This window comes from Magallana gigas, chromosome 4, assembly GCF_963853765.1.
Source record: "Magallana gigas chromosome 4, xbMagGiga1.1, whole genome shotgun sequence".
Lineage (NCBI taxonomy): Eukaryota > Metazoa > Mollusca > Bivalvia > Ostreida > Ostreidae > Magallana > Magallana gigas.
This window is the reverse complement of record NC_088856.1, coordinates 2,905,473-2,924,718: the sequence shown is the minus strand read 5'-3', so window position 1 is coordinate 2,924,718 and position 19,246 is coordinate 2,905,473. Positions and strand designations below refer to the sequence as shown.

Here is a 19,246-nt window from a genome sequence, read left to right as displayed (position 1 = left end):
CCCTCTTAAATTAAAACCTGGGGCGGGAATTTTGGTTATAAAGTCACAAAGAGGTCCAAAATACAGAAAACCTCTCGAAAAGAATAGATCAATATCAATGGGATTCTTAGGGGGTTCAAACAAAATCATGATATGAGTTTATTGTTCATTTTAAAGTGGACCAGTTTTATTTTTTCCTCTATTAAGCAATGCAAACAAATTTTCTTTAAAACAGAATGAGGATCATGATGAGGTATACACGAACGTCATAATTTAGCCTACTTTTATTTCTTGCTTCTTTCTTTCTATATGCGCATGCAGCCTTCAGTTAGATGCATATTCAACAGTTGTAAAATTTGCTTTATATATCATTTTATGTTTATTGCATTTTTTTTCCTTACCAAACATTTTCAAGCAAGCAACTGGCAAATCCATTTTGAAGGTATTCTTTCCAGTTCTGATAATGCCACAGCACAGACACCGAGTGGCTTTTCTGTGATTTTACAAATCATTCACTTACCAGTGCACAGACACTGATTGGCAAATCATTCACTCACCTACATTGATTATTCAAGTGTGTTTGTTTTATGATAATTATCATAGTAGGACGTGTCTTACACTTCCGGGTTATTGCACAAATATTTACGTTCAGTGTATATTTCCCCGTATGTTTCCATCGGAAATCTGCGACGTTCAATTTTCTATGAATACACTTTGATAATTAATGCGTCATGTGCAGAGATATAAACGTCTCCACGTGTTTCAAGTATATTTATTTTTGTAAGATTAAATGAAACGTTTAATCTTATATACATGTATAAACCAATTTGATATATGCATTTAAAAAATAATAACGATATTTTTCTCTACAAAGTTTCTGGCACTATAATTTAAGTTGCGGAAATGAACTAAATAACATGTTAATATGGCTGCTCCATGTATGTTTCATATACCTGACTAAGAGCGTAAATAATGACTTTACAACGACAATACATATTTTATTAAAGAATATAAAGATAAGCACTCAATGCTTAATTTCTTGCTTTTTCGTAACGAAATTACGTCCCCGCAAACCAGGAAAATTTTGACTACCCACGTTACTTAAACAAAGTATATTTGTAAACAATATTTGACAATTATAAACAGAATGTTTTTTTTACATTGGCTTACAAATGATATCTCATGCGGGTGTCATCGGTACCTCCAATGCAGTTGTACTTCAAAATTACTTAGTTTTATATAATCTCTTGTTATCTAATTAACTAATTACTATATACATTTTCTAATTAATTCATGTACCTAGTTCTTATTCAATGCTGTTTTAACCCATTTTTTTTACCTCAGTAGTTATTCCAGGTGTTTCGTTACCTCTCGCTTTTGAAATAACATGAACTATCTAAGATACTTTTTAATATCCTAAAAATTAAATTTCAAGTTGATTCGAATATTTTAAAAATCCTATATGTTCTTTCATCATAAATATAAATCTTACATGCACAGCTAATAGATTTTCTGTAAATTGCACGCCTTAAGTCTAGATTTCTTTAATTACCATATCTCTTTTTGGCAAGGCGATACAGTTTTTTTGCAAATTTGTATGCAATGTGTGTTCACATTATTATTTTTTCCTGCATTATATTTTAAACAATTTAAAGAGGGCGGTGTGGTCGTGGTAAATTTTAATCTATTTCAATCTCTTTTAGAAGATGAATTCTATTTAAGGAATAAGGAATCATTCTTTGAGTCCAATAAAGCCCGAAGGGCTTTATGATAGATTTGATCACGCCCCGACCGAAATATCACCTCATAATGTTCAAAGAATGATTCCTTATTATTTATATTTATCAAATTCTAAGCCATGGTACGATTAAATATTTCAATATAAATAAGCAAATCCTGCTGGCACCTCAATTTGGCGTCATTTGAAGTTATGGGTTATATAGTACAAAATCGAAACGTAAGATACTGGAAAATATAAATATACAGATATAGAAAAATATTCAAATTTTAATCGTTAAATATTTTGATTTTTCGTTAACTTTATGAAATACAATATTCAGGGATTGATTTCATACCTTTTCAGGGCGGAAATACTCCGTTGCACATGTCTGCCGCCAGAGACCAGCTGGACACGGTCCGGATACTCCTGACCTATGACCCAGCAATATCTCCCACCAATAACGTATGTAGCTAATTAAACAAGTCGTTTAAGGAAGGAGTCTCATCATAATTCTAATATATAGAAATCCATGACATTTTCACGCAGTCAAACAGACATCAATACCAAGTGTTTATATCAGTTTTATCAAATTTGGCCGTCATGTTTTCACAGCGTGGTTAGGTCAAAATCATTATCTTTTCCCACAACTTAATGATGTGACACTGACATCTTTTTCAAGATTTTAGGTTTATGTTTTACAATGAAGTGATTAAACCAAAAGTTGTCTATCAAAACAAAAATTGATATGGCTTAGTCCGCATGTCTCGTAATATATTTAAATTTTGAAAATATTTTGATTATTTTTCTTTGGTTCCATTATTGAAAAATTTCATTTTTTTTCATTTTATGATAACTTATATATACATGTATGTATTTTTTTAAAAATTGACAGGAAAGCAAAAATATTGACTATTGAATAAAAGAGAAAATACAAACTTTTTAACACAAATCTGTTTAGAAATTTTTAAAAATGTTTGTTTTTTTCACAAATCATATTTTATGAACACATTCTAAAACCTAAGTACCATATTATTAATTCAGATTTGTTGAAAAAATCCTGCATCATTGTTAATCTTTAAGAAATTTTATCTAAATTCATAAAGCCTTTGAAATTTTGAATAGCAAAACCATGTTATAGTTTCCAACTCCCCAAAATTTTGGTACATTAATTTGTATAAATAATATTGATATAAGATTGTAACTTTTATTACTATTTCCATGCTAAGGTATACTATTTAAAGAAATAAAGACAAATTTGATCTTTTTAATTTCCTTTTAATGCCTTAAAGGGAGATTTTTTTCGAATATTCTTCCAATATTTTGATAAGTCAAACACCAAACAAGATGTCTTCGTTTATTTATTGTACCATAAACCACTACGTATTAATTCATATATATTCATACACTTCCTGATTTTTATTTAAACATGCAAATGTCTTATTCACAAATGCATGCAACAGATTAAAAAAGAAATGACTATAAAATAAAATTAGTTTTTGTGGCTACTTACCCGGTGTTTTTTTTTACTCTAAAGGAGGGCCTGACACCTTACAACTACGCGGAACAGAATGGAAACTCCGAGATGATGAGACTACTTAAGGAGGAGCAACGTAACGCCGAAAGAAGTAATAAATCTTCCACCTGTGTCATCTTATGACCAAGCCATCTGCGCATGTCTATTCTATTGTGTCGTCATCTGAGAAAAAACTTACTGCACTTCCTGTGTTCTTTTTGCGTGTCGTTCAATACAGATGCGTTCTGCACATGCGTGAAATGTTAATGACGTTATTTCTGTCATTGAACCTACGTGTTGGCGTTCCAATGTTTTCTTGTATCTGTCTGTCAATAAATACACAGATTGTTTCTCTGTGTATTTGACTGTTACTTATTATTTATTTATTCTTACTACACACAAGTCATTATATACATATGTGATATTTCTTCATAATTTATTCTACAATATTGTTTTATGATATACGTTACTTTATAATAAATTATTTATTTCTCCAATGTGGTTTGTTTGCATTATCAATTGTTACTATGTTATTATCTTCTTCGTAGAGGAAAACCCAAATAAGGTAATGTTGCGTGTGATTATTTACCTTTATGTGTCTTTCCTTTTCCTGTGTCGTCGAACACGCACTCCTCTGTAAGGAAAAGAAGTTATTGAAGTTTATTCACAATCTGAGTTTTGTTCCTTTTCGCAGGAAGCTTAAATCACATCAACTTATTTGCGTTGTTTTTCTGTAAACGTTTGATTCTAACCTCACGTGATTCCTACCTAATTATTAAAGTCAATTCTGGATTGTAAATAATTTCGAATGCAAAATTAGAAACCAGTAAACCCTGTTGATATAATAGTTCTTTAAAAGATGAACAAAATTTTATTTTGTATATAAAGTATATAAAGATATAATTTACTGAAAAAATAAAAATAATACTGGTAATGTGTTGAATAATTAAATAAATAAATATCTTAATTCAACTTTCCATCTGTATGTAAAGTCAAAATACTTTATGTCGAACTCGATGGAATCGAGATATAAAATATCGAGGTTAAAGTATATATAGAGAAGCACTGAATTTTAACTTACTTCGGCATATTAATGGTATATACGATATATCGATGTTCGAGATGGCGACGTTTGACTGTACCTGTATGGTTGGTATACATTATATAGTTCTAGTTTGATTTGAGGGACAAAAAGATACATTTTATTCGGCTAAAAACTGCAAAGGCACGTGAATATGTGGGAACATCTCTGAATATAGCATACAATGACACATGTACAAAAACAATATGTACCTGAACATCAATCTAATTACAATTCAACAGGACAAACCACACAGCATGGAATGAAACTTCGTTAATTTTAAAGTTCATTTATGAACTGACTATATGTTCCAAAATTAAAATAATTTGTTAATTTTTCGAACAACGCATTTAGTTTAGAATACATATCACGGATCTAAAAAAAAAAACCCACAATAAATACTCTGAACTTAAGCATAAGCTCAGATGAGTATTCAAATGCAAACATGTAAACAAACAACATTAAATTACGATTTACCTTAACCTCTTCTAGCCTGACAACAGGGACGAATTACAACAGCTGCTCCAGGACCCGGATGCCAACGTTAATGTCCAGAGTCAGGTATGTCTCTTTATTATCAAAGTCAGTACAATTGAGTGTTGTCTATGGTGTAAATCATTTTCTCCGCAATTTTAATTTACTACTCTGTAACGAAGGTAAAATTAAGATTAATTACGCTGAAGTCTCCGTATATTCAATATCAATGAACTAAATACCTCTTGGTCTTCCAGCTGACTTTTTGAAGCATATTGACAAATGAATAAGACTGGTGTTTACTTGCAGAAAACAATAGTCACCGATTAGTTATCAATCGCCTAATGGCTGGCAAATAGAAGAGGACAATTTAATGAGGAAATGAATTAAAGTAGATTCTGATACAAATTATCTAAAGCCTATTTACGAGGTATCTTGTATACTCTATAGCAAAATGTAAAAAAAATATATAAAGTTTCTAATTTATTTTTCAATGATGCAATTTTTCAGAGCGGGTTATTTCCACTACATCTGGCCATAATGGAGAACGACCCGCTAATCCGAGAAACGTACGTCAAGAGACTCATCAGTCGGGGAGCTGACGTCAACGCTAAAGCACTTCCGGTAACAGAGTTCCTTAATTCAGTGTCAAAGAAAATGTTATATCAAAAGATTAGTTTATTGATTCGGAGTGCAGCTTTGTGCTTGCACATCTGGAGGCCCCGGGAACCAAGCTATTCAAAAGATGACATCATCATGCAATGTTCATGTTTATCCGGAACAAATAATTAAACTTGCAGGAAATAAAATACTGTTCTTTTGCTTATGCATGCAATGAAAATTTGGGATGTTATCGGATACTAGTATATATATATATATACGTGTTGAATAAGAAATCAGTGTTTTCAAATGAATATATGTGTTTTTCAGAGAATGCAGGGAAAGCTCTTACTTAAGGTATGTCTCCATTTCTTCAAATCAAAGCTTTAAGGGTTGAAATTATTTTAATTTAAACACCCAGAATATTTATTAAATAGCATGTTAAGAGCGACAATGTACCAATGAAGGTTCTGCTTTTAATTGGACAGGAAGGAAACACGCCCCTGCACATGGCTGTTATACGGAAGCAGCTTGGGATCGCTAAAATTCTGCTGAACAGCAAAGCTCGGAAAAATTCGGAAAATTGTGTATGGAATAAAATCATTATTTCTTTAGTAGTTTTTTTTCAGTTTCTGCAAAGTTTGTCACGTGTTTTTACTTAAACACAGTCAGCCAGGAAACTTTTTACTTGTTTTAATATAACACTTCTTTTGGGTTGAAAAATGTTTTAAAACATGACAGAATTTTTTTTTATTTCATTCACAGTGCAGCGTGAAGTTTGCAGATTTTTGTGAATCATTGTATTGATTTTTTAAGGATGGGAAAACGCCATACTTTTATGCTGAAAGTAATAAAGATGAGAAGATGATGGAATTGCTGAATGATATCAGAAAGGAGGAGAAAGGTTAAAACCATTTGTCTCTAATATACATATTGCAGATCTGTAAATGAATATAAAATTTCATTATCTATCATAATCAATAATATCAGTAAAATTATATTTCTTTTTAGAATTTTATTTACAACTCATTTCATGTTCCTCTCTTTTATTTGCAGCGCCGATACCCACGGTGTGTATGGTGTATTGTATCCATGTCTATTGCAAACATTAATAATATCCAGAATAAATGGTTTATACGCTATGTAAAAAAAAATTCTAAAAATATGTATATTTTAAAAAAAATCGTCCTCTGTGTACCTAATTAATATTGAGACAGTAGGGTTTATTGCTCGTTTAGATAAGTATTGGGCGTGTAACATAATTCGCTACGAATTATATAGTAAATGCATTCGATTTATGATTCACTGATCACAATTAAGGAGGCTGGAGGGTCGTGATCAATTTTTGGGTAGATTGATCTCCTAAAGATGAAGATTTCTATATAAAGATAGAAAATTTTCATATTTTAACGCTTAAAAATATAATATTTTTTAATAATAAAAGTTTATAGCTTATTATAATTAGAATCATACCTAAAAACAAGGTAGATCTGATGGTTAATTTGTTGACCGCCCAGCCTCCTTAAATTTGTCAAATTAAGACAAAACAATGAGCGTTTTTGTGAGTATTTCTTGATAAAACTTTAATAGTCTCAATTACCATGAAATCGTTGATACATAAAAGATACGCTTTTATTCGTTCTGTTTGCATTTAGAAGCCAAAGAAGCCTCCCCTCACAGCAAGGGACCCGGTAAGCTGTATGAATCATATTGGTATATCAATTCAGTAAGCCAATATAATAGTACACAGGAAGTGTTGCTGAATATTTTATTGTATTAATTTACATGTTTATTTAAAGGAACCAACAAAACTTCAAGACAGAGGAAGAACAGGGTCCCTCGACGAGGTTTGTGTGTGTGGAATTGCCTTTGGTATTTTAATATCTAAAGAATGAATTTATTAAAGATTGAGAAGCTGTTAATTCTGCTATTTAAATTGCATAACATGAGACTCGCTATAATCTAATGCCTGTAGTATAAATAAAACGTCCCTTTGAATCAAGATACAGTTGATGCCAATACGGTAAAAAAAAATACTTGTACGAGTGACTTACGTCGTTTTTCGTTTACAGGTCAGCAACATAGATGAACGCAGAAAGGACCAGGATGGACTTGATGACCTTGTAAAGGACCCGGATGCAAATGTTAATATCAGGAACGCTGTAAGTCGGGGGGGGGGGGGTATTCAATGCATTTACTGAGTTATATAATTCTGTACAAGTCATGTTTATGGTAAGTTTTAAATAACAATCCGGTCTACTTGTAGAATGGGTTGTATCCAATACACCAAGCCATCATGAGAAACGACCCGATAGCTAGAAACCAGTTGATAGAAAAACTGATCGAGAAGGGAGCAGATGTAAACTGTAGGACGCTTAAAGTAAGTATAGATTGTAGCTAGAATCATTTGGTGGACAAACTGATCAAGAAAGGAGCAGATTTGAACTACAAGACACTCATGGTCAAAAGCTATGACTACAGTTAACCATTTGATGAAAATTGATTGAGAAAGGGGGAGATGTAATACCGGTACGTAGATAAAACAGTTTGTGAAAGAAATCACTTCGCGAAAAGACTGATTGAGAAAGGGGTAGACGCAAACTGTAGAAATCTAATGGTAAAAAGCTTTAACTACAATTAAACCAGTTGGTCGAAAACTGATTGAGGAAGAAGCAAATGTACACTGTAAAAGAAGGTAAATAGCCTGGTAAGAAATCGGCTCGCGGAAAATTAACATTTAAGAGTTTCTGTAAACAGTAAGACAGACGCTAAATAGCATTTGAATATGGCTGGATTTTTTTTGAAAACCCTAAACAATGGAGAATCGACAAAGGACTAAGCATCGACTATGATTTGAACATACATTTCTATCAATTAACAATTTTTCAGCAAAATATTCACCCATTACGTCCTTATTTTCGAATGCTTGTTCTTTCGGCATTTTATAAACAGTGGGGGTTATATTCATATGATTTGATTTATGTACAATCATCATGTTGAACCCTGAAAATGGTTGAAATCTTACTTCAGTATCAAGTGCGAACCTATTAAATATCATACATACTTGTAAGTAACTTTTCTAAACGTTCAATTATTTTTAAAATCGGATCTTGGAATTAAGGATAGATTCCACATGCATACTTTAATTGGATTTAACTATTTTGTAGTACAAGTAATTAGGATGGGATTCTTTCTTGTTTTACAGAGTGGGAACACACCCCTCCATCTCGCCGTCACACGTGGACAGCTGGGGACCGTCAAACTGCTCCTGGGGTACCGACCTATCTTCTCCATCCCAAATCTCGTGAGTTCTCGTGTCTGTTATCTCATATTCGCCAGAGTTTCGTAGCCGATATTCTCTAAACCATACATTTTGAATATTTTATATGATTATCATATCATATTTTATAATCAAATTCAGTGGGTTTTCAAGTCTTGTATAATCTTTATTCAAATCACGAGTTTTCAAGGAAGACAGAACACATGTACAATATATTTTATTCGGGTAATAAATTAGACATAATTTGCTTTTATAAGAGACAATAGTAATGTTTCTGCCACCCTGAAACAAAAAAATTGCTTTTTGGATACAAATGGTTGTATTGGAGTTATATAATACGATTATATTTCGAGTTATACAGTACGGTAGTTTTTGAACACCACTGATACAATATTTAGCAGTTTCTGTACACAAGCAAGGGAATTTCGTCTTTTTGTTTTCAGAAATGTAAATAAATTTAAACTGGCAATAAGTGACAAATACCACGAGCATGAATTCACATTAATAACTTTTCGATAACGATTCCTCCATCTTTCTTTTTAAATTCCATTCTATCTGGATATGTTTATAGGCCGGAAAGACCCCGTACTCCATAGCCGAGGAGAATAACCACATGGAGATTCTGGCGCTGCTGGAGTCCTACAAAAGGAACGTGGTGGACAAACGCAAGAACAACGCCGCTATACGGGACAAGGCCAACTGCACGATCTCCTAACACGACAAAGAACAACACCGCTATACGGAACAAGGCCAACTGCAAGATCTCCTAGCACGACAAAGAACAACGCCGCTATACGGGACAAGGCCAACTGCACGATCTCATAGCACGACAGTGCACGATGTGGGCGTCGGTGGTGACTGGGTGCCCGCTGGACGTTTGTGGACAGTACGGTGTACACGTGACCTACTACTGAATTACCACGTGTTATATTCACGAATATGTAATATATAATGGGCCTCCATTTAAGAAAATATTTCAGGAAAATATTTCACACTTCCGAGTGTTTATTGCTATATCAAAGCGTCGATATGGCATTATGTCTCATTGTGGTGATTCGTCAATGTGAAAGTTCATGCATTACAAGTACATGATGATTTGATTTAAGCAACGCTGTACATGCTTCCTGCCAAAATGCATTTGGTCTAAAAGAGAGCAACTTCATTTGCCGTGTTTTGGTCCAACCCTTGTTTAATTTCATTAAAGAGAAATGGCAGTAAGCATTATTTTTTCACAGTTTCATCCCTCCTGACCCAAAACTGAACAGTTTGTTGTCAAAATATTCAAACGCAATTGCAACAAGTGATTTCAAGGATTATTTGGCCAGCAGCTTGAGATTCCACAGAAATTTCTCACTGAATCAAACGATACATGAATAGCCAATAAAATCATTACAACAATCATATCAAATTGATGTGTGATATGTATGTGCATGTAAATATTATCCCTCAACCCGAGTCCAGCTCGGGTTGGTTTACAGGTTGCTCTAATTGTCATTCGCTCTGGTGTGCTCATACTAATGAACCACAGCACCAAACATGCACCTGCTCTGTAGCATGGGTTGTACAAAGGACCAGGTGTCTGTGTACGGATCGTACACCTCCACAGAGCTCAACACCTTACGGGCCCCACCCTCAAACCGTGAATATGATTTACCTGTAAAATAAGAAAGGTGTCATTACCGACTGTAAAAAGTAATACAGCAGCCAAGTAAACAAATGTCCCGAACAAATCACAAGACAATCCCTCGTCTAAAATAACAGGCATTCTATGGTGACAAAAATATTTTACAAGTAGATTATTTCATAATAGTTTTGCATATATATCAATATTGATATGGGGAAAAGAAAGGGTATTTTACACTGTTTGTGCTCTTAGAACTTACTTTCATGTCAAAGTTAAGCGGTTTTCTTTTAAACGTAAAGCAAACATTAGATTAAACAACTTTTTTCAAAATACATAACACCATGATTACCAGACACCGCTGTTTATTACTCAGATATAGTTATTTTGTCAAAACCTTGTCAAAGTGTGACATCTCCAAAAAAAAAAAAAAAAATTTGTCACCAAGGGCAAGGGCGCCAAGAGATAAGGGAAACTCACTCGCATGGGCCCAACCCAAAAGACAGGGGGTCAACCTATAGTTCTTGGGCTCAAATTGACCTTTAAGTCTCTAAAATACACACTACACAAAACGGTACATCACGATAAATTGAAAGCACAGCTGATGGTTTTTACAACCTGGTATGTTTATTATGCCATACTTGATCGTTATGGTGTTTGATGTCTTAGAAAACATACTTTAGACATGTCTCCAGTGACATAGAAACAAACATAATCTGACATACCTCCAATGATATAAAACCAGGCATAGTCTGACATACCTCCAATGACATAGATTCATAGTCTGACATACCTCCAATGACAAAAATACATACAAAGTCTGATATACCTCCAATGACATAGAAACATAGTCTGATATACCTCCAACGACATAGATACATAGTCTGACATACCTCCAATGACATACATGTAGATTCATACAAATTCTGACATACCACCAATGATATAAAACATACATAGTCTGACATACCTCTAATTATATAAAACATAGTCTGACATATCTCCAATGACATAGAAACATACATTGTATAACATACCTCCAATGACATACAGCTTGTTTGACAGTACAGCTGCCTTGAGGTGGCTCCTCTCTTTGTTCATACAGCACACTGAGGTCCACTGACCGGTCACTGAGGAGAACATCTCAGCAGTGCGTAGTCTCCGTGAGTTAAACCCGCCCACAACGTAGATCCTGCCATCTGTAATAAGATAACAACATCTAAAATATACAAGTATCTGTACAAGATATCACCCCACATATACTGAAATCTGTACAAAGACATCACCACACATATACTGAAAACTGTACAAGATATCACCACACATATACTGAAATCTGTATAAAGATATCACCACACATATACTGAAATCTGTATATCACCACACATATACTGAAATCTGTACAAGATATCACCACACATATACTGATATCTGTATAAAGAAATCACCACACATATACTGAAATCTGTATATCACCACACATATACTGAAATCTGTACAAGATATCACCACACATATACTGAAATCTGTACAAGGACAACAACATATACTGAAATCTGTACAAGATATCACCTCACATATACTGAAATCTGTACAAGGACAACAACATATACATGATACTACATCTAGATCTGTGCAAAGATATCAATATCTGTGCTCAGATATCAACATATCTGTCCAATGATAGCAACATATGTACAAAGACAGCAACATCTGTACAAATATAGCATCCACTGAAAAAGATACCAACATCTAGGGCTGGGACGATACTGTACTGAGCCGATTCGGTACATATCACGAGACATGATATGCGATACGATACATATCACGATACATTGCAACTAAATGAAAACATGAATAAGGGTTAAAAATTTATTCAATCTGTCGATGTATTACCGCATGTCCAAAGTTATTTTGATTTATTTAAAATGAGCGTTGCACAATTTACAAATTACTTTAGTCTCATATACTCTACTTTTTCATAAACAAGTAATCCAAAAGTTGTCCACACTCCAGATTTAGCTTCCTAACAGTTTTGACAACTTTACGAGGTTTTCCGCCATCTTTGTACTTTCATATTTAGGCGCGCGGACTAAAAAAAGCCGATATTTGAAGCTCGGATATTTTTGGAAAATGAAAAAAAGTTCGCTTAGGTATCGTTGTATTAATGGTAAATGTATCGATTTAAATATCGTCAAAATAAATATCGTGATGCACCGGTGCATCGGTGGATCGTCCCATCCCTACCAACATCAGTACAAACACTACAACATCTGTACAACAAAACCAAGAACTTTACAAAGAAAGCATCATCTGTACAACAAAACCAAGAACTTTACAAAGAGAGCATCATCTGTACAACAAAACCAAGAACTGTACAAAGAGAGCAACATCTGTACAACAAAACCAAGAACTGTACAAAGAGAGCAACATCTGTACAACAAAACCAAGAACTGTACAAAGAAAGCATCATCTGTATGTACCAAAAAAGCAACATCTGTACAAATATACCAAATCATCTGTACAAAGATAGCAATATCTGTACAAAGATAGCAAGTTAGCAACATTTGTACAAAGTTAAAATTAATTTTACAAAGATTGCAACATCTGAACAGTTATCAAAATATTTGTACAAAAATAGCAACATCTTTACAAAGACAGCAACACCTGTTCAAACACAACAATTGCACAAATATAGCAACACCTGTACAAAAATACCAACAGCTGTAAATGTACAAAATAGCGACATATGTCAAATTTCCATTTTGATTCCACACATTAATTTTAAAATAGTTTTCAATAAATCAACAATACTGTAGATTCCTAATTAAAATTGAGGAATTAATTTCCGCCTAAAATCGCGAGAAGCAACCCTCGCTGATTTTAGTCTCGCTTTTATTTTTTAGACAGGTTTGAACTATAGGAAACTATAACAAAAAAATTGATGATTGCGACTTTATATTCTTGAGATTTGATACAAAACAGCGAAATCATAAAATAAGGAATTTACAGTAAGTTACACGGAAGTTTCACTGTTTAAAGTAAGTTAAACTTCATCATATGAAGCCACTCCCAGTTCAACTTCAAACAAGAGGCCCATGGGCCACATTGCTCACCTGAGCAACAATAGGCATTATAAAATAAGCTTTACAGAGTAATATACAAAAAAAAAATATGGACATGTAGTCTAACAGATCCTGTATATAAAAAAAATCAAATTTTTTCCTGGATATTCTGTTATCATTGATCCCTTTTTGTAACAGTATAGTCATTTCACATATTGAGCATTACAGCTCTCAAGAAGATCTAAATCAAATGGGATATAAACCTACATCAAACTTGTGAAGCCCAAGAATTGTCCAGAGGCCAAAGTCTAAACAATTTTAAAGAATCAAAAATATGTCAAAATACTTGCATAAAAGTTAAATCATATATTTTACGATTGAATTTTGGTGAATTTAAACAGTTTTCTTTTGTAAAATTGGACCCCCCCCCCCATGTGGCTCCATCCTACTCCTGAAAAATATGATTTTGACAAATTTGAATCTACACTATCTAATGTTGCTTTCACTAATGTTGCACCTTTTCTAAGAAATTTTCTTTTTAACGAAAACTTTTTTTCTCAATATATTCCTTTGTAAAGATTTAACTGGTCCCAATTGTGCCCCTACCCTACCCCCGGGGATCATAATTTGACCAAACTTGAATCTACCCTACCTGATGATACTTCACACAGGTTACAGCTTTTCTGGCCAGTTGTGTTCTGAGTAGAAGATTTTTTAAAAGATTCTCTTTATATTCCTATGTAAAAAATCTGACCCCTCATTGTGACCCCATCTTGCCCCAGGGACCATGATTTGAGCAATCTTGAATCTACACTATCTGAGGATGCTTCCACACAACTTTCAGCTTTTCTGGCCAAATGGTTTTTGAGAAGAAGATTTTTGAAAAATATCACCAAATTTTCAAGAAATCCTAATTATTTCCCCTTAAAATTTATTTTAACAAACTTGAATCCCCTTTACCTAATGATGCTTTGTGCCAAGTTTGTTTGAAATTGGCCTAGTGATTCAGGAGAAGAAGTCGAAAATGTAAAAAGTTAACAGACAGACGGACGGACAGAAGGACGCCAGACAAAAAGTGATCAGAAAAGCTCACTTGAGCTTTCCTGATCAGGTGAGCTAAAAAAATATTGATTGCTGAAAACTTTTACCTTTGAAAATGGGGCACACTTTGTTGATAATGAAAATATTAAAAAGATGAGATATACTACCAAAGTTAACAGCATCAAAGCTTGCTCTGGGTTCCAACATAGGCGTGACCTGTGTCCACTCATGACATTGGACATTACATCGCATGACGTCATTGACCTGAGTTACGTCCCTTACAGATAGCCGCTCCTCCCCGCCAATGACGTACAGATCTTTATCCAAGGTTACCGTGGCAAATGACGCCAGAGACGGGTTCATTGGGTACCTCCAGCACTGAGTGGCACCCACACTGAAGTCCCCGCTATCACAGACGATTCTGTAGGCGTAAGTGTTATTGTTACATAGCACATACAACATGCTAGACTCCTCACAGTAACACAGGGCACCCGTCTCCTTAAAACACTCCTGAATGGTCTTCAAAACACTCTCAGGAAATTCAGTGGAACAGTTCCTCCATTTGAGCTGAATAGGGTCATATTCAAAGGCTGCAATGAAGCCAGTCGAGTAGGAAGTAAAACACACAAGTTTCCCGAACATTTCCACAGCGTACAGGGATGAGGCCAGCACGGGGAACTGGGTTGTGCTTCTCCAGGTGTCCTCTATGACGTCATATTGTTCCACAGTTTGAAGGCGTGGAGAGCAGGGGCTGAAAAAATTTGTACCGGTACTTGATACCAAAATATTTTCGTTAAGGCAATCAAAACAATTTGTTTCCTTTCCATATGGCTTATCAATATTGTAGTATATGTAATATTCTTTTGGGGGTTATGATTTAAAAGTGCGTATTACATGTAAATTCAAATCATTTTACAACTTCGACTGTTCTGAAGGGTAAGGGGTTTCTGCTAAATATATCAAAATTAAGCCACAAGAAATTCCAATGATCATGTATCTATCCCTATACTGACCCAGTTCTTGACTGGAAGTACCCTCCAATCACATAAATATGTTTTCTTTCATTTCGAGGTTTATCTTGTACATCAGCTCTGTACTGCTGGATGTAGTTCTGAAATTCTGAATGAAACACAAAAAATGATAATCTTTATTAAATTGATCTACACTACAGTCCAGATTTCTGGGATTAGACTACAAGCTCTTACCTTTCCGTTGGTCTGGCATTCCTTGGAAGACTCGATCAGAAAACTCAGTGATTTCCTTTTCTGTGAGTTGGTTGTAGCGGACACACTTCAGTATGTCCCAGATGGTTTCAGTGCTTGCTCCTTGGTGGTTCTCCAGCCATCCACACACAGAGTCCAATATCACCCCCTCACCACCTGAAAAACCAGACACAAAAATAGGGCTAAAGTTATATGGACTCCATAGCACTATATGAATTTTGAATAAAATTGAAATTTTTAAAGTTTTTTTCAACAAAACTTATTGAAATAAACAATATTTGATATTCATTCCATGCTTCTTTTATCTTGATGAATTTGTGTCTTTTCCAATGAGTTTTATGACAGCGTACCACTTCATCAAACTTATGTGAATTTCCCTTATGTTATGTAGTTTTTTACTTGACAATATCATAAAGGATTAATGGTCATTAGTTCTTGTGAAAGTTACTGTGGTTTCATCAATATTCGTTGAATACTAATTTTCGTGGATTTCGTCGTTACGTTTATCAATGAAATTAAATGTTTATTGAAGTGCAATTTCTACTAACAATTTGTATTGATAGGGTGACTGACCATGAATTTACGTATCCTTGAAACTGTAATTTTTACTTTATCCACGAAAATTGATACCCTTGAATATTACTGAAACCACAGTATAACTATAGAGTAAAAGTACTCTATCTCAACCCTCTGTGTACCAGTACATGAGTGATTATATGTACATACTTATGTTCAATTCGCCCAGACTCAGCAGAAATATAAGGGCTTCACTCTCCAGGTGCTGAAAATTTTCTTGGCAAGAAACAAATCCAAACTGATGCTTAATGTGAGACAAAGATTTCCTCTGCATTTCTTCACAGGAAAACCTTTGGGCAAATATCCATACATCTAGGAAAAAGAATGGTAAATCAAGTAGATGTACTTAATTCTGAACAGGCCTTAATGTGATAAAAGTGAAAATAAGCCTTAAGCAGATACTCGTTAATTAATAGATACCGGTAATTTTCTCACTTGTGTTCTTCATTTTTATTGTGCATATGCATGTATAGAAATAGCCACATTATGGTATATCTAGCAAAAATAAAACACACAAAAATTATTTTATTTGGTGCTATATAAAACTTTTAAAGTTTTTAAAAAAAATGTATATATTAAATAAAGAGTTTTTAAATTTAATTTAATTAGTTACCCAGACAATTGTTAGTATCAATGTTGTCCTCCATGAATGGGCAGCAGGCATTCTTCAGAGACACCATCTGTAGCTGGTCCATCAGCATGATATAGTCTTGAACAGTCTCCCTGTTCAAATCTATTAATTCATCAAAAACAATGTCAGTCATCTCATATTTACATCTACTGAGTATTTTTTCCTCTATCTCTTAAGAAATCCAATTTTACTCTATCTAACGTACAATACTTGATTTGTATTATATTTAGCGTCTACGATATTTGACAGAAAATGATTTTTCAACAAGTTAGTATTGATTTGAATTACCATATCTTTGAATGTGCCTATTTTAATACATATATGAATGACATTTAGCAATGTTCTTGATTTAGCAGAACCGGCTTTAAAAAGAATAAACCACTAATTGTTACATGTTAACAGTAATTTAGTTAATTTTATTTACACTCTATGAATAACAAGGGTTAAGTATTTTTTCTGCAATATCACTACCTTCATACCCTCAAGAATCACCGAAGAATGTATTGAATTTCTATTGTTTAAACAACAGCATTTATCTTGTTTACAGATTACTGATATATTTCACTTTCTAATTTGAGTGACATTAATACAACTGTTCACTAAATTCAATCCAATATTTTGGAAAATTATTTATGATAACGGAGAGCTGTATTGATTCTATAACTGCTGAGCTTAAACTCCAGAAAGATTTTAAACTCTAGTATACCTGGTAAACAGCCTGTGTACATGAACTTTAAGATGCCCTTCACGATGTCTGCGGGGTGTTCGGTGAGTTTGATTGACGGGTTGGAGACCTGTGCTTCCTGAAGCCCCGAGGTAAACATGGCCTTGAAGAAGTCACTGTGCATGGAGAGGACAACCTTGTGTACAGGGATTGCCTCCCCTGTCTCCGTCTGTAAGTAGATATAGATTGATAATCTATTGTATTGTAACAGTATGAGAGAAAAATTGACACATCAGACAGGGATTTGAACATCATTAATTTTTGTCATTCAGAAGCTCTATCAACTACTGGTAAGCTCTTTGGTGAAAAAGAGAATGATATTCAATTGTAGTGGAACAGGATGGGAGAAAACATGAAAGGCCAGACTAGGATTCAAACCAGGGACTCATAAATGTTATCCAATCAGAGTACAACTAACTGAGACATTTGGCAGCGACAATATATCTGTTATATGACTGAATAATCATTCACATTCTTTTCTCTTTAATAATAAACTTTTAAATATCTACCGGCACATAGCAATTTAAGAATAATTTCATTATCTATCAAGAATTACTCACCATTATGGTAGCATCACATAGGATTTGTTCTTTCCACATACGATGAAACTCTTTTTGGAACTTGTTCCCATACTTATCACATGTGACACTGATTCCTTCATCATTGTCCTTCACCTTGAATCCATCACTGAAAATATTAAAAAATCGCCTTCATTTCCAAATGTACGACGTGGAAAACTTTTTTATTATAAATGATAAAACTATAAAAAGTCAGTGTAGTTTTAATCTAACTTATCAGAGTAGTACGCCTTCCAATCTAAGAGATCAGGTTGTTTTTTAATATTTTCATCACATTTACAACATGAAAACACGGTACGTAATATAATATAAAATACTTTGACATGCCTGAACTGAAAATTGGACATTTAAGCAGACGATCAAATAAATAAAAATATTTTTTAAGAGCATGCTTGATCAAAACAACAAAAAAATTTCAATATTTAGATGCCTAAGATACTATATCATAAACATTTAATGATAAACTTTAAAACATTTACTGGATATCATAGCGTATCAAAGCACAAACTTACAATCGATGGTTCATTGTTTTCTTCTAAAATTCAAGTCGGACATAAGATCTAGCACTCTAAATTATAAAACCAAAGCCTTAGTCTATCCGGGTTTTTTAGAATTGTCGTGCCGCTCCGCTAGCTCGGAATTTCCAAGCTCTGTGGAAAGATCCGAGAGGCTGCGATTGCTACAGATATTACACAAACGTTGTGAAAAAAACGGGCGCTCTTTTTACTACCAAAAATATTTTAAAATCATAATACTCAAAGATGGTGTGTCAGCGGCGTAGCGTGACCCATGCGCGAAGCGCGGAAGGGGGTAGGTGTGGGAGGGGGTACCCCCCCTCCCGCAGGGGGGGGGGGGGGGGGTTTAGGGGGGCCTCCCCCTAGAAATTTTTTTTAAAAAGGACGCAAAAATACCACTTTTGAGAGTAAAAAATTGTTAGCTTCAACAAATTAGTTATGAGTGTTTTTATGGAACATTATGTAAATTTAAAATATTTTATTTCCTATTCTCAGTCACTACATTCATTTCGTAATAAAAGCAAACCAAACTTATATTTTTCGTTATTGAAATATACACCGCATCATTAACCATATTCTGCATGTTTTTGTAAACAAAACCAACAACCGTACTATTTCTATATCA

The 19,246-nt window shown here is 34.0% G+C and overlaps 2 protein-coding genes across 12 annotated transcripts in view; one reads left to right on the top strand and one right to left on the bottom strand.

The window, feature by feature from the left end:
* The window catches only part of LOC105348523 (ankyrin-1), a 32,726-nt gene extending 23,255 nt beyond the window's left edge, over nt 1-9,471 (top strand). For 9 of the 11 annotated variants that reach the window (XM_066080927.1, XM_020062417.3, XM_020062416.3 and 6 more), the window contains 16 exons: nt 395-421; nt 2,063-2,161; nt 3,234-3,324; nt 3,761-3,777; nt 4,786-4,854; nt 5,278-5,391; nt 5,698-5,724; nt 5,856-5,954; nt 6,184-6,271; nt 6,424-6,437; nt 7,023-7,058; nt 7,167-7,214; nt 7,440-7,529; nt 7,634-7,747; nt 8,573-8,671; nt 9,219-9,471. In XM_066080927.1, the coding sequence (XP_065936999.1) occupies nt 395-421; nt 2,063-2,161; nt 3,234-3,324; nt 3,761-3,777; nt 4,786-4,854; nt 5,278-5,391; nt 5,698-5,724; nt 5,856-5,954; nt 6,184-6,271; nt 6,424-6,437; nt 7,023-7,058; nt 7,167-7,214; nt 7,440-7,529; nt 7,634-7,747; nt 8,573-8,671; nt 9,219-9,362 (1,176 nt within the window). In that variant the 3' untranslated portion in view covers nt 9,363-9,471. Of the gene's footprint in view, nt 1-214; nt 233-394; nt 422-2,062; nt 2,162-3,233; nt 3,325-3,760; nt 3,778-4,785; nt 4,855-5,277; nt 5,392-5,697; nt 5,725-5,855; nt 5,955-6,183; nt 6,272-6,423; nt 6,438-7,022; nt 7,059-7,166; nt 7,215-7,439; nt 7,530-7,633; nt 7,748-8,572; nt 8,672-9,218 lie in introns of all 11 variants that reach the window. The other 2 variants (XM_066080924.1, XM_066080925.1) reach the window with 2 other exon arrangements.
* Nucleotides 8,849-18,681, bottom strand: LOC105348432 (kelch-like protein 12). Its single transcript, XM_011457832.4, has 10 exons — nt 18,619-18,681; nt 18,089-18,215; nt 17,511-17,697; nt 16,787-16,906; nt 16,324-16,485; nt 15,580-15,753; nt 15,388-15,493; nt 14,542-15,125; nt 11,306-11,467; nt 8,849-10,301 (listed from the first exon to the last, which is right to left on the bottom strand). The coding sequence occupies exons 1-10, from the start codon at nt 18,630-18,632 to the stop codon at nt 10,162-10,164; spliced, it is 1,776 nt and encodes a 591-aa protein (XP_011456134.3). The 5' UTR covers nt 18,633-18,681; the 3' UTR covers nt 8,849-10,161.
* Between the last annotated feature and the right edge of the window lie 565 nt (nt 18,682-19,246).